The sequence below is a fragment of the Zerene cesonia genome, chromosome 1 (assembly GCF_012273895.1).
Source record: "Zerene cesonia ecotype Mississippi chromosome 1, Zerene_cesonia_1.1, whole genome shotgun sequence".
Classification (NCBI taxonomy): Eukaryota; Metazoa; Arthropoda; class Insecta; order Lepidoptera; family Pieridae; genus Zerene; species Zerene cesonia.
Genome location: NC_052102.1, coordinates 5,446,980 through 5,461,455, shown reverse-complemented (window position 1 = coordinate 5,461,455; position 14,476 = coordinate 5,446,980). Strand labels below are relative to the sequence as shown.

At 37.5% G+C, this 14,476-nt stretch overlaps 1 protein-coding gene across 2 annotated transcripts; it reads left to right on the top strand.

Annotated features, from left to right (window-relative positions):
• The first annotated feature begins 214 nt into the window (after positions 1 to 214).
• LOC119828625 (C3 and PZP-like alpha-2-macroglobulin domain-containing protein 8) lies at positions 215 to 14,081 on the top strand. 2 transcript variants are annotated; one of them, XM_038350860.1, is made up of 26 exons: positions 215 to 391; positions 1,483 to 1,551; positions 1,994 to 2,177; positions 2,672 to 2,850; positions 3,287 to 3,443; positions 3,668 to 3,804; positions 4,191 to 4,518; positions 5,035 to 5,211; positions 5,470 to 5,676; positions 6,390 to 6,548; positions 7,044 to 7,211; positions 7,498 to 7,614; positions 7,704 to 7,755; positions 8,011 to 8,149; positions 8,405 to 8,709; positions 8,801 to 8,961; positions 9,210 to 9,452; positions 9,682 to 9,824; positions 10,237 to 10,471; positions 10,680 to 10,857; positions 11,170 to 11,366; positions 11,700 to 11,837; positions 12,029 to 12,201; positions 12,644 to 12,746; positions 13,073 to 13,241; positions 13,550 to 14,081. In XM_038350860.1, the coding sequence occupies exons 2-26, from the start codon at positions 1,484 to 1,486 to the stop codon at positions 13,777 to 13,779; spliced, it is 4,347 nt and encodes a 1,448-aa protein (XP_038206788.1). In that variant the 5' UTR covers positions 215 to 391; position 1,483; the 3' UTR covers positions 13,780 to 14,081. The 2 variants fall into 2 exon arrangements, with proteins under 2 accessions (XP_038206788.1, XP_038206778.1); XM_038350850.1 differs by having other exon boundaries at positions 216 to 391; positions 8,008 to 8,149.
• The last annotated feature ends 395 nt before the right edge of the window (positions 14,082 to 14,476 follow it).

The following is a 14,476-nucleotide window of genomic DNA, read 5'->3' as shown; positions in this document are numbered from 1 at the left end:
CTTAACATAAAGATACACACTACGCATGGCCTTAAATTGTAAAATGCATTGTGTTAACACAGGAAATACTACTGACCAATACAATAAGTAGTATAGGCAATCTTTTCCCATATACTTTGTGAGTTAATGGTGTAGGTGCAGTATATTGTGACGACGAATTTTCGCAAGGCTTCTCAGCTCCCCACCCACGCCTGCTTACGCGCTTGCACTGCGCGCGCGCTCAGTTACTCTGTGATACTACATCTCGCGGCCTCATCGACCAACGATATAATATTTCTAGCAAAAAATATGTGTATTCGATAGAAACCGTCTGTGATATAGTATTAAGTTTAGTGATAATAGTGACGATTTAATCAAGCGAATATACTGGATTTTAATGAATACAATTCACGTAAGTTCCAATTTCGTGTAGTTTGTTTACAGTGCACTTAAATATATTAAATGCAAATCTTTAAGGTAAATATGCGGAATAGTTGTGCTTAAGGACAAAGCATATTTTAAATGACTATATCACGATAATATATCTACTATTGTGATAGACATTAATGATATTTCTGCTCTAAGATACAAATTATACCATACCATAAGAGAAAGTTCTGCGCAATGATACTTATAACTTACACTACAGTTTAACTCGTTGAATCTTTATCTTAACAACGATAACTTAATTCTGAGTTTAAATTAACAAGTACACGTAAACCATATAAGGTAAAAAGGCTGTTCCGCCGACGCAATAGATTTAATATTTATTCGGTGAGTCAGATGGTTGGGGACACAAGGACGGTGAGCTCAACATGTAGAAACTGTAAACATACATTCAATTGATAACTAATAGCCCACACAAAACACATGTTTTCTATTGTTTACATTCTATACAACAGATATAGATACTATTCACAAAATTCATTTAAAACGCATCCATTAACCTTAACACATTTCATTCCTCTGGGCTCTGATATTTAGCAATCAATTCATTCAATCTTGGAAAATAGGAATTTAATTCATGAACATTAATTTCAAAAATTAAATCATACACTCGCTCCAGTTTGTTATCCTACTATTAACAATATATATATGTATATATATATCTAGTAGCGATTGATGATTAGGAGAAGAGCTCTAGGATCTTGTCACCAAATATCAAAAATCGTCGTTCAAAAATAGGAACACAAATTGGTTTTTTACACCTACGCCCTCAGGTAGTTACGCCACAGTATGCGCCTAGTCTGGCTTTGTGCGTTTTTGTATTCGTATGTGAAATACTTGAAGCTCGAATGAGTATGGCCTAAATATTATTATGTTGAAACTTAAAATAATGAATTGAAAATAATCCGCCTCTTTTAGTGTCAAAATAAGTCCCGAATTTCTGCCAAAATTAATTTCTAAGAGGTACATATTGTACACATATTAGATACGCCTATACACTAGTAGAGTCAATCTGAACAATTAATTAAAATTAAATTAAATTATTTTTCATTTCAGAATGATTTTGCTCAGAATATTAATGAACACTGTGGTGGCAATATTGAGTACCTCATCGATCGTACAATGGTAAGAACAAAATAAATTACTAACAATTTATGAAACTGGCTAAGTTGAATATTACATCTTGCTGCGTTTTACTCGTGTACATATAAAATATTTTTTTACGAATATAATTCTCTATGTCTTTGTGTTTTCATGAAATAAAAAAAAGCTACTTCATTGAACGCTTTCCAATTTATTATTCTTTCTTTAGTTCACACGTTGATCTTAGCGCAATAATAAGCACCAACTCACTAATTAAGATGCATAATATAATAAGTTTGTTTCTGGTATCTCATTAAATAATTGCCGGAATAAAACAGTACATATTCCAATTATTTCTTAATTACAAATACTGATTTGGAACATTTTAGTCCCACAAAATAATCATATTTTTTTAACAATTATTAAATTTTTAGTGAAAGCAATGTTAGATTCCTACATATATTAGAAAACTGTTTATTTTCAGTGTAAGTGTATTAGGACCGCGTTTACTACGGCCACATAGCTCTTATAAAGTATCAATAGCAGGAGGATCACGAGCACATAATCTGTATGTGGCTGTGGAGGGGAAAAGATCGACTGGAGAACAATTTACTCAAGGGAGAGAGGTTCAGATCCCGGCCGCTACCTCCAAACTTATAAATATCGAAGTAAGTTACATAATTACAAAACAAACGAAAATATACACATTCCGTTCATTCGTAGTGTCACGTGTATCGACATTGTCTTGAATTTATCAATATTGAAATGGGACATATATTATTATATGACTGAGTATTAACACCTACTGATAGCTTCAACACGAAATGAGTAATAAATAGAACCTATATTTAAAGCTAGTCGTGACATCACTTGGCGACGAGTAAATGTGTAATTGATGGTCAACGTAATACCAATTAGCTTTGTTTCTCAACTATTTAAAATAAATAGAAAAATATCTCAAGTTTCGATAAAATCATTACGAATTTTAATTCATTCATACTCAATAATATAATATAACTGCCATTAACCTGTGTTCGTTATGCCAAATGTGGGATAATACATGCCATTTAATTGTATACAATTGACACGGCTAATGTAACTCGGTGAAAGTAATTTCAACTTAAATAAGTTCGTTATTCTAAGAAAGTAACGTCTTTTGTAGATCAACGACCCAGGGCCCGGTAAATATAAGCTAGTCGCCAGATCAACATCGGGGCCTCAGTTTTCATCTTCGGCACCCTTGGTGTACCAGCCTCGAAGTTTTTGCATTTTCGTACAAACAGACAAAAAAGCGTACCAGCCAGGCGACACTCTTAACTTTAGAGTTATTGCTTTAGACAAGTAAGTTGTTGGATATTTTATTGTTCCATTGTTCAAACAGTTCAATCCGACGTAGGCAATCCTTACATCTTTACGTATCGTTGCTTGTTTATTGCATGCATTATGAAACATAAGGTAAAAACGAAACTAGTTTCTGTTAAGAATTTTATGCTAATACGTAATACGTAATTAAGACAAATTCCTCATAAAGGAAAGTACGTTTTATTATTATAGATACTGCAAAAGACGTGCTTTGTAAGCTAGAGATAATTTTAAAAATTCTGTCTCTATGTAATTTAAATTAATAGAAGATCGTTCTAGTTATACCTTACTTACGTAACAAATTTGGTCTAAACAAAAACTTTCGTTTTCGATACGAGCAGCGGTACTTGCGTTCGCACGCATGAGATTGCGTATGATTACAAAGTATTACGAGACGGTCGTTGACCTATTGTAGGTACCTGTTGCCGCTGTCCAATGCTGTGGATATTAGTATTTTGGATACCGGCGGGTCCCCGGTGAGGCAGTGGGCCGGTGTGCCCTTAGACAGGGGGGTGTTTAGCGGTGAACTTGTGCTCGCTGACGAACCTGCTCTAGGACAATGGACTGTACAGGTAATGACGAAACAGTAAAAATTCATTTAATTCAGTGTGATTGTTACTAAAGTTGAAAACTCATTCAAAGAAATGTGAACGAAGGTAATTAAAAAATAATCCAGATCAATACCAATAACCTCCGTTTACGGTAATCGTTACCTCGCATACATTCTATCTTAATGACCTTCATTTCACAAGTGCGTTTACCGACAAAATATTATAATAATTGTTATTTGGTGCAGGTCGAAGTCCGGGGTCAAACATACTCGAAACATATTATGATCGCAGATTATGTTCTGCCCAAATTTCAAATGGATATGGATATACCTAAAGAAGTATTGTTCAGTGAAGGTGCATTCAATATAAACCTCACAGCAAAGTAAGTGCTGGAATTTATAAGAAGATTCTTTAAATAAATTATGTAAATGAATTGATAAGTGAACCTTTACGACCTAACTCTTTACCGAAAATCATTAAATTGTAATTTCTTATATCTTCGTGCTAACAAGATGATTTTATCTAACAATATAACATAAATAAAAAGCGTTGCCATAATCGTTCCTAAATATAAATAAAAATAAACTTATTCAAATCGTCGTAATAAGGTCGAAGTTTCTACTTCAAACATTGACCCTATTAAAGTAGGATCAAAGATTTCCACGTTTTTCTTATACTGTAATTTGTTTGACTTGACCAAACCTATTGGATTTTTAAGTATGCCTTACTTAAAAATCCACAAGCATAAAGAATAACTCTCCTTTACAGTCATTTCAACGGACTCCCAGTAACAGGCGAACTCACGATATCTGCATACGCGGTGTTTTTCTCGAACCTTCTACAGCCCGTGTTTTCGAACCCCGCTCGTAAAGTGATCAACTTCAATGGCAACGCCATAGTTCCCTTTAACTTGAAGACTGACCTCGATCTAGCCGAGGACGCCGCGAGACCACTAGTAGTGGAGGCTGTACTAGAGGAAAAAGATACTCTAATAAAACAAAATGTATCTGCGAGGATATTACTGTTACGTACTCCTTATCGATTGAAAATCACAGCACCTGATTATTTTAAACCGAGGTTGCCTTTTAATGTCCAAGTAAGTGATCTAAGGTTTTGTTTTTACATGACATATTATTAAATTTTTTTTTATTTGCCCTGTTTTGAGTGTATTTATTATAAATGAAAAGGCGGTCACTAATATAATGTAAATCTATACAATCAAAATTTATTCTACTATAGAAAAATAAGTTGGGTTTTCCTTCCTGACGCTATAACTCCAGAACGCACGAACGGATTTCCACGGTTTTGTATTCGTTAGAAAGTTCTCGGGTCCCGTGAGCTTTATATCAAAGAAAATTCAGGAAAAATTTCAACAGAAAAGCGGGAAAATCATTTTTCACATACAAACACCTGGTGGCGAAACGAAGTTCGCCGGGTTTGCTAGTATTGTATTATTATGTATGTCAATGAAAAATCTTAGGTAGGAACGTTCGTAAGTGACGATGAAAGCAAATCCAAGGGCTTCTTAGACTAAAGAAATACAAATCCAAAAAATCATAAAAAGGGAGATGCAAAAGTCACTTTTATGACTAAACTAACTTTTTATGTGCAGATTGAACTTGTAAACTCAACTGGGCACACATTAGACGTGTCAGATGATGTCTCTGTGGAGAGGCTGTGGGATGACGGCGCTCCAGTTAACGTCACCAACATCGCTCTCAAGAATGGAGTCGCCATGTACTCTATTACACCTGATATTGCACATACAAATTCGACTCTTAATATTGTGGTAAGTTTTGTGTCGTAGCAATTGAAATAATGAAATTATTTGTTCGAAAAGGAAACAAAGGGCAATAATAATAAATAATTGTTTAAGCCATTTCGGCAGCCAAATGTGTATAATGATATTAATAATTGCTCCATTCAATCTTAATTGCTTTTTTTTTTAATCAATACTGTTCATGGAATTGATATTTTTCTTGAGGCAATCCTTTACGTTATGATATGATTTAAATATTTATACTCTTTTTTATGGCTATTATTATAGGTGAAATACAAAGAGGTATCAGAGCGTATAGTTAACGTTCAAAAAAGTCTATCGCCCGGTGGACAATACCTAACTCTAGAAGTTCTATCAAGTCATACTTCAGTAGATGACAAGATACACGCAAAGATAGTGGCCACAGAGGCTATGGACATTATTCACTATGTGGTCATCGGACGAGGTGATATTGTCGTCGCTAAAACACTAGAAGTAAGTTTATGAAATTAAAAAGATACTTCATTAGTATACATAGTGTGTATTTAAAACATATTATGCAAATAAGAAAATTCATTCTATTAAATAATAATTGCGAGAAAATTATTTAATATTATGCATAAATAAAACTATACAGACTATATGTAAATTATTGAATCCAAGCGATCCTATTCATGATATTTTCGTATTGTTACCGTTCCCTGATATGTGATAATGAAAAAGAAGAACTTTGAAACCTTTCCATTTAAAGTGGGTCCAAATCGAATCCAAAAGGAGGGTTCATATTTACAAATGCACAAACATATAGGTAAAGCTAATAAAATCGTGTTACAAATAATATGAATCACACTTTGATAGCCTCCACAGTTCCGCTAATTGCGGCTCGTAGTTACAGGATATCCGATGGGTTCACGTATAATGAGGATTTAGCTGAGTTTTTGATTATGAATCATGATTAATATTTCATATTCATTAGTTGTTCTTCAAGTTTTAGAATAAAATAAATTTTCACCATAACCTAGTTATTATAACCAAACAATATCTTACTTTTATTCTTACTCTACTTACTCTGAAGAAAACCTTATTCCCATTCATTAATACTAACAATTGTTATTATACCCCAGTCACCTGCATTTATCCATTACAAATAAACGGTTAAATACATAATAGAAGTATTACGTGAATAAACCTTGATTAATTTCTTCCAGCTGAACCCACCGCTCCGTGCTATAGACATAACGATACCAGTATCATCAGCCATGTCTCCGGGCTGCACGCTACTAGCGTGGTACCCGAGGCTAGACCCCGCTGACCGACTGCTAGCTGCTGCTGTATATGTGCCTAATGATAAATTGCTGCAAAATAAGGTACGTTTAGGAGGGAGATTGGTCAAGGTCGTATACTAGCCAGTTCCCGTGGCCCCTGTACTAAAGCGGCTCGACGGAACACAGTTGGGTTTTAGATTGTATGAATCTAACAATAACCCACAGGGGAAATAAGCCCGGGGGCCGTGAGTATCTATGCAAGACTCACCCACTCATAAAAAAGGAAAGAGATTGTTTGGTTTGAGCGGTGGATAAAGATAACAATTCGTGTGTGTCAACAAAGATATATGAGATTTGATTTTTTATCTTATTAACGTTATTTTAATTAAGTTACAATATGTACACCTTTCTTCGCTCTGTCATTTAATGCTCAAAGGGTTCTATAAAATGGAAATGAATAACTCCTGTTTGCAAAATATGTGTGTAAATTGTAAAACATTCCCAACACCAAAAAAAGCACAAACTGAATAATATACGAAGCGATATATACTATTAAATACCCTTATACATTTCTAGAACACTTTTTCATTTAACCAGGTGTCAGTAACTCCCGTATCATCGAGCTCAGTATTCCGTCCCAACGGTCTGGTGGAGTTCCGTGTGACCGGGGAGCCGGGCTCTCAGGCCGCTCTTCTGGGTGCTGATGTGAAAGCCATCGCTAGCGGCCTCGCGGATCCGCTGGGAAGTGGGCTGGATATGCATACGGTGAGTTTGCTACCATTTTGAAATTCTGGTGACGTGGAATGTTGGTGACGCAGATGTCTTCTCTCCTAATTTTTTTAACTACATTGTAACAGGCACTTCCGTTATAATAATAAAGGCTCTGCGTAGTAAAATATCAAAATGTTGAGAAGGACGGTGGAGTAGTTAGTAGCTCAGAAAGTATTTTTCTTAACGGCTAAGATGCCTTTATATATATTGCAGAACCTTCATGATTTTAATAATTAGCTTCATCATGTGCTGATGGTTTTTTTTTAATATTTTACTACAGATCGAACGAGAAGTGGAAAGTTTCATTGGTATAAAGCACTCCATTTTCAAAAACGAAGACACATTACCGGGAATGGGATTTGATTTGGGCGGTCGCTCTACAGCAGATGTTTTCCATGTAAGTATCCTATTAAAATATTTACAGTACCGTTTGAATCTGTTTATGTTTTGAAAAATGTTACAATCCTTTTGTATGTTTTTTTACAGAACGCCGGTGTTGTCATTTTAACTGATGGCATTGTTACTAGTAATGTACAAGGTATCATTTTTATTTATTCATTATTCTTTTGTCGTATGTGGTTATGATCTCTATTAAAGACTATCGTTTTATTATTTTTCTGTGTTATTTTAAAACGTAATGTTACGTAAATTCTCAAGCATAAAGTCGTATTTTATCAGTACCAAAAAGACTTGTACCAAAAAGCGCTATATTACAATGAAAACCAAGTACCAAGTATAACAGAACAGATAAAATAAAAAAAATAATTAAAATGTTAATTATCTATACTAGAAGCAGAAGCACCAGAGACGGGCACGCGCGCGCCGAGCGCAGGCCCGTACGCGTTTAGCCGCGTGCCCGCGCCGCCCTCGCCGCGCCTGCACCTCGCCGCCAGCCCGCACAACACCTGGATGTTCAATAACCTGTCCATTGGGTGATTATCCGCCGTGTTTCGATACAATTTTTTTATTCTGTAGTATCATCATACGAATTTTATTTGTAACTTGAATATCATTTCAAGGGTATATATACAGTATAGACTTTCTCAATTTACTGGACTATTTTGGACTTAAATGGGAAAGTACTTAAATGGCGAATTGATTGATTCTTTTTTGTAATTTTGGCGCCCATTAATTGTATTTGTTACTACAATGGCTAAAATGTATTCCTAAAACAAATAAATTTTCAGTGACGATGGTAAAGGCTCACGGGAAAGTTGGTCTCCATTAACTCCCGGCAGTTGGTCCGTAGGAGCGTTCGCCGTGCATCCCACCCTAGGCCTAGGTCTTGCTTCCCCACAGCAATTCACTACCACAGTCCCGTTGACCATAACAGCTGAACTACCGGAATCATTGCAAAAAGGCGAAACCCTAGCTGCTATAGTCACATTGAAAAATTCTCTAGCTGTGGACACGTCTATTGAAGTCACATTCCATAACTCTGATCAATACTTTGATTTCGAACCCTTGGAAAATACGATCGATTCGACTAAAAGTAAGTATACTTGAATATTTTCTTATGGAAAATATGACTATATAAATATAACAAACACAATTTTGAACGATTCCTTTTTATTTTATTCCAGAAATCGAATTATTCCGTCGTCTACGTGTGACGGTACCAGCGCGCGGTTCAACAAGTACTGCGTTTTTGGTCAGCGTCGTGCGTGTTGGAGAAGCGCCTGTTATCGTTGAGGCCACTGGCAATGGCGTTTCCGCTTCCCTATTCCGAACTATTGATGTTAAGGTATCTACTTTCATTATTTGCCCGTACGTTTTGTTCGTTGAAAAATTCTTACTTCATGAATGAATGAATCATTATTCATTAAAGTGTAGTTCACAGTAATTATCTTTTTCCAAATCTACGAGCTGAAGACTTTGTCGCCATTTACATAAATATAAAGTTTGGAAAATTGTTACGTCACATAGTGGGGAAGGGGTCAAAAGAACCTCTCATATCCATATCATAAATACATGAAAATCAACCCCAAACAGGACGGCTACGAAGAAGAAGTCTGGTCGTGGTCCCTCCTGGACGCCCGGCGCGGCGTGGCCCGCGCCAACGTGTCTCTGTCGCCCGCTCTGGGGACGCGAGTCGCCGCCGTCTCTCTAGAGGCAGCTGGAGACCTAATTGCCAACTCCTTCCGCGCGTTAAAGTCTCCCGCTATAGTCGCCGCCGACGCTGCGTACGCGCTACGCCCGTTGGCTCGAGCTTGCATACTGTTGGACTATCTTCAGGTTATTGAAGTTTTTTGAAAAGTCTTTATAATTTGTAAAATTAGGTCGAAAAATGTGTAAACAATTTTTTTTAAATAATTGACGGTTATTGGCATTTTTAGCACTAATACTGTTGTTAAAGCTTAATTTTAGTGATTGTTGAACGCCTAAGAATTTTAACCGCTGATTGTTTTATATGTGATGAGTAGATATAGTATAATAAAAAATAAATGTAATCAAATACTTCTAGGTGACAGAACAGGGCGATGAAATTACGATATCAAAAGAGGCACGTGCTCAAGCTTCATTTGGCTATCAAAGGTTGATGGCCTTCCGTAAACCCGACGGATCCTTTTCACAGGAAACAGGAGAGGATGCTGAATCAGATGTTTTGTAAGTAATAACTACCAAGTATAATAATATTACTTGATTGTTATATTTTATGTGAGTCTAGTATATTGAAATCATTTTAAATAATATACAATTCAATATTCCGGGACACTAACTGCTTCGACAATTCTTCAAAACGTTTAATAATATGTAATCAAAAAATATTACCGCAATCAGTCATGTAAAACATCTTTGACCGCAATGGTATCTCGAATATTGTAAAAGCGACTTTATAATTTTTTTATAAATTGTATTTTTTTATTAATTAAACAACAGTCCCGTAAACTAAAAAAAACAAGAAAACAATAGTAAGCATTCTCGTAGAATGTTCATTAAGTGTAGTGTGATTTTAATAAAAGAGTTTGAATACGGCGAGGTGTACTCTGGAGACTCATATAGTAGCACACTATCGCAGTATGACAGCGACAGCGGCGCGCTGGCTGTCCCGCTCGAGCCGCTACGTGGCGGTGTCGCCGGCGGCGGGCGGCGCGGCGCGCTGGCTGGCGGCGGCGCAGGCGGCGGACGGCGCCTGGCCCGCGCCCCCCGCGTCCCCCGCGCCCTCCGCGCCCTCCGCGCCCCGCCGCAACGCGCCCGCGCTGCGCACTTACGCGCTCACCGCGCATGCGCTCATCGCTTTGCTTGATACAAAGGTACTCGATCTTTCCACGCACAGATTAATAAATAGTTTCTAGGACTATACTAAAATGACTTAGTTTGTGTGCTCAAGGCTGAACGTTTCTAGGTTATCGTTTGTATCATATTAATTATGTTAGTGAATAATTTTTCGTACCCTTAACCTACTATTAATATTAACCAAAAAGTGAAGACACATACACAGCAACCTCGCTACTTTGACAGGGCAGCGAAGTGCTGTACAAGAACGCGATAAACAAAGGCGTGGACTACATAGCGCGTCACCTGTCGGGGGAGCTGGACGCGCAGGCGCTGGCGCTGGCGGCCGCCGCGCTCGCCGCCGCGCGCCACCCGCAGGCCACGCGCGCTATCGAACTTATGGACCAATATGCCAATACCACTGGTACATACCATAAAATAAACTGAAGCCAAAACAATTTGGTTCCCAGGCCACACTTCTAGTTAACGAGGCAAAGGATCCTATCGTAACATAAAATATTTCATATACCTTGCAAATTAATGGTACAACATTGGATAAAAAAGTTGCAATGTGAAAGAAATATAACACAGTTTTCAATGTATAATATAAATAAATGCCCACATCATTCAGTAGATCATATAGACCTTAGTACCTTTTTCTATGACTCCTTTCCGTTAAAAAGCCGTATAATTTCCCGTATGCCAAATATAAATCAAATAAATCATGTCTCTCCAGCATCCACACTGTTTTGGTCTCGCAAACTGCCCGGTTCTGAATGGAGAAACCCTTGGCTAAAGGGGAACAGTTTGGAAGCGTCCACAGCCGCGTGGGCTCTTCGCGCCATGTTGAACTCTAGGCTGGTGGAAGAAGGTGTTCCTGTAGCTAGGTACCTTCTGCAAGCCTTAGACCCCCGTGATCAGGATCCTGATGTTGTAAGTATTCCATATTTTAAAAAACATATTATATTTAAATTGTTTTGTTGTTCATCCATTTTCTAAGTACTCTTAGCTAGTTTTGCTCGCCTTCGCCTTCGGATGTAGTATATTTTTTCTACATAATTCCTGTTCCCTTGAGATTTCAGAATATAAACTATCCTATGTCCTTTAGCGGGATTCAAACTATCTCTACATCCAAAACAGTTCAATGGTTTAGGCTCGAAGAAGAGACATTTTGCATTTATAATATTATGGTAGAGATTATTATATCGTTATCATTATTATTGGCATATGCCAATAAAATCGCTGATATCAAGTGAAATTTTACAGTTGGATGCACTGGCACAATTTGCTGAAGCGATAAAAACGTCAACAAAATTAAGGGTGGCAGTCAATGTTACTGGCTTCGAGGAACCCCGTCAATTTAACATCGATAGTGATAATGCTCTTATCATACAAACACAATTGGTAAGTATCACAGCTATTTAGAAATATTCAAGAATTAGTAGTATGCGAATTGAACATGTAAATGAGAACACCAACTAAAGTAAGAGATCACTCGTAACAACGGCACTCTGCCTTATTCATATTCTCCGTTGTTGCATTTGTTTTTATTTTATTTACAATTAACAATAAAACATCGTTCACGAAATTTTTAGATACGTAACATCAGATCAGCAAGTGCGATAACAGAAGGCCGGGGCCTCGCAGTATTGGGGCTTAGTGCTAAAGGCAGCACTAACGTGACGGCCGCTTGGCCTAGATACACGCTCGATCCTAGAGTAGACCAGGTGTCTACAAAGGATCGATTGCAGCTCTCCATTTGCATTGGGTAAGAACTCCAGAACTCGGAACTTTTAGAAGTATTGTGATGTGCAAGTAAAGCGGAACATTCGACCTCGGACCGCCAAGCTAGGAGAAGTTTAGTAAACTGTGGTCACGATCCTTAGCAGTGAGCGACGGACCAACGAAGTTATATATCTCTTTCAATAGAGTTGTCGCAGCACCATCACAATTATAAGCATTTAAAAATAAGAGAACAATTTAAAAACAACTTCATGGATAATTATGGTGCACTCTTTTGTTAAGCTTATTTCCCAAAATTAGCTAATAAAATAATGTTTTACTAGCCCAGAATTTTATACTAATCCTATAAAAACTCTACTAACAATGCTATTTTTAACTTTCTTAATTCTTCAATAATGTGTTTTAATTATAACAGTTACATTGTTTTCAGTTACAGTGTATGTAATGTCATCACGTTTAAATTGTAGATTCGTGCCCGTTGGAAATGAAACAGAGAGTGGATTAACTCTTCTCACAGTACAGCTGCCGTCGGGCTACCTTGCTGATATTAACACTATTACTGAACTTACCGTAAGTTTTTTTTAGATTTATTTAATGCACCAAAATGATTGCCTTAATTTTTAACACCGACATATATTTATTCTTAAATTATCCACGGTACGTACAATAAAGTTCAGATGTAGCGTAAGAACATTTGTGGCACTTGAAGCATTAACAGTGGTTGTACAGTGTACACGCATCACAGATGAAACATTGATTGCAATGAATTTCAATAATTATAAAAATCTTGTTCTTATTTATAGGTTAAAAAAAGTTTTTTTTTGTGTTCCCTATTTTTTTAGTATATGAATTAAAGTTAGTGCGTTAGTTTAGCGGTTATTTATCGTATGTGTCAGGCGGCACGGCACGTAGTGGGCGCGCGGTTGCGAGCGGGCGGCGCGCGCGTGGTGGCGTGGCTGCGCGCGGCGCGGGCCGAGCGCTGCGCCACGCTGGCCGCGCCGCGTGCCCTGCCGGTTGCTAGGCAACGACCCGGCTGGGCCACGCTGATGGATTTGTATGATTCCAGTGAGTACTTTTGTTTTACGCTTGTGTATGCAACTAAATACGTATGAAAAAAGATTTTATATACATTTTTAAATTTGACTTCAAAAAAGGAGTTTTCCAATTTTATTTTTTATGTTCGTTACCTCCTCACTTTAACTGGGTGAACCGTTTTTGATGATGCCTCCCGTGTAATCCCATTTAAATTTGGTCTAGTTCCGACAAAATGAAGACGGTTTAGTTTCTTGTTCAAAATATGTATTATTTTCGAACATAACAATGTTAACACTCGATTGAATTAACACACCTGACGCTACAATCCAAACGCACAGGTCACCGCGCGCGCATGTTCTTCCGCGCGGTATCGAGCAGCGCGTGCGACGTGTGCCGCGCGTGGGCGTCGTGTGCGCGCGCGTGCGGCTCGCTCGCGCCGCAGCGCGCACCCTCCCCCGCCGCCCCCGCCTCCCCCGCCTCCCCCGACACCGCGCACGCGCACTCGCCCGCTCTCACAGTAATACTGCCTCTCGCACTTGCGCTAGCGATGCGATGCTACGTACTGTAGCTGCACATCTGAGTGGTAACTATTTAGTATGTTTGGTTCTGATATCGCGCACGCGCACTCACCTGTTCTCACCGTAATGGTGGAACTCATTCTAACGCTACTACAACGCTGTGAACTATATATTTAATAGCAGTTGCGAATTATAGCAATAGTAACTGTCAGTCACGATCTTCTCCCTCTCATAGCAGGGAGATTTGCGCTAGCGCTGCTACTGTGATGTTACTAAGTGACAAGTTTAGTTGCACTAGTAACTGTAGTACTTTCGTCAACTCCGTTATTTTAGTATAATGAAATGAAAAAAATCGAATTAAATAATTTATGTGGTTCGGAAGAAAAATAGAATTATCTTACGATTAATAACTATTAATTAAAAAAAAAGTATTTACAAAAAATAATAAGTGAAAAAAATTTTAAGCACCTTGTCAATCTTAACAAATTCATGAATAATTCTTACAGAAAGATATTTTCTAGCAATCCTATACGCCAATACGCAATAAGCAATTATTCCTTGTGATATAATTAATGTTAATAAGTAATTACTAATAACTTATAGTTCTCCTAATAAATAAACTATTTTTAAGAACCACAGATTAAGTCTTCCGTTTCTAGATTTTCTACCTAGTCACAGATATTCCGGGTTGAATCGTCATATTATATACTTGTTTACATTATACATTAAAACATTATGATGATGGAT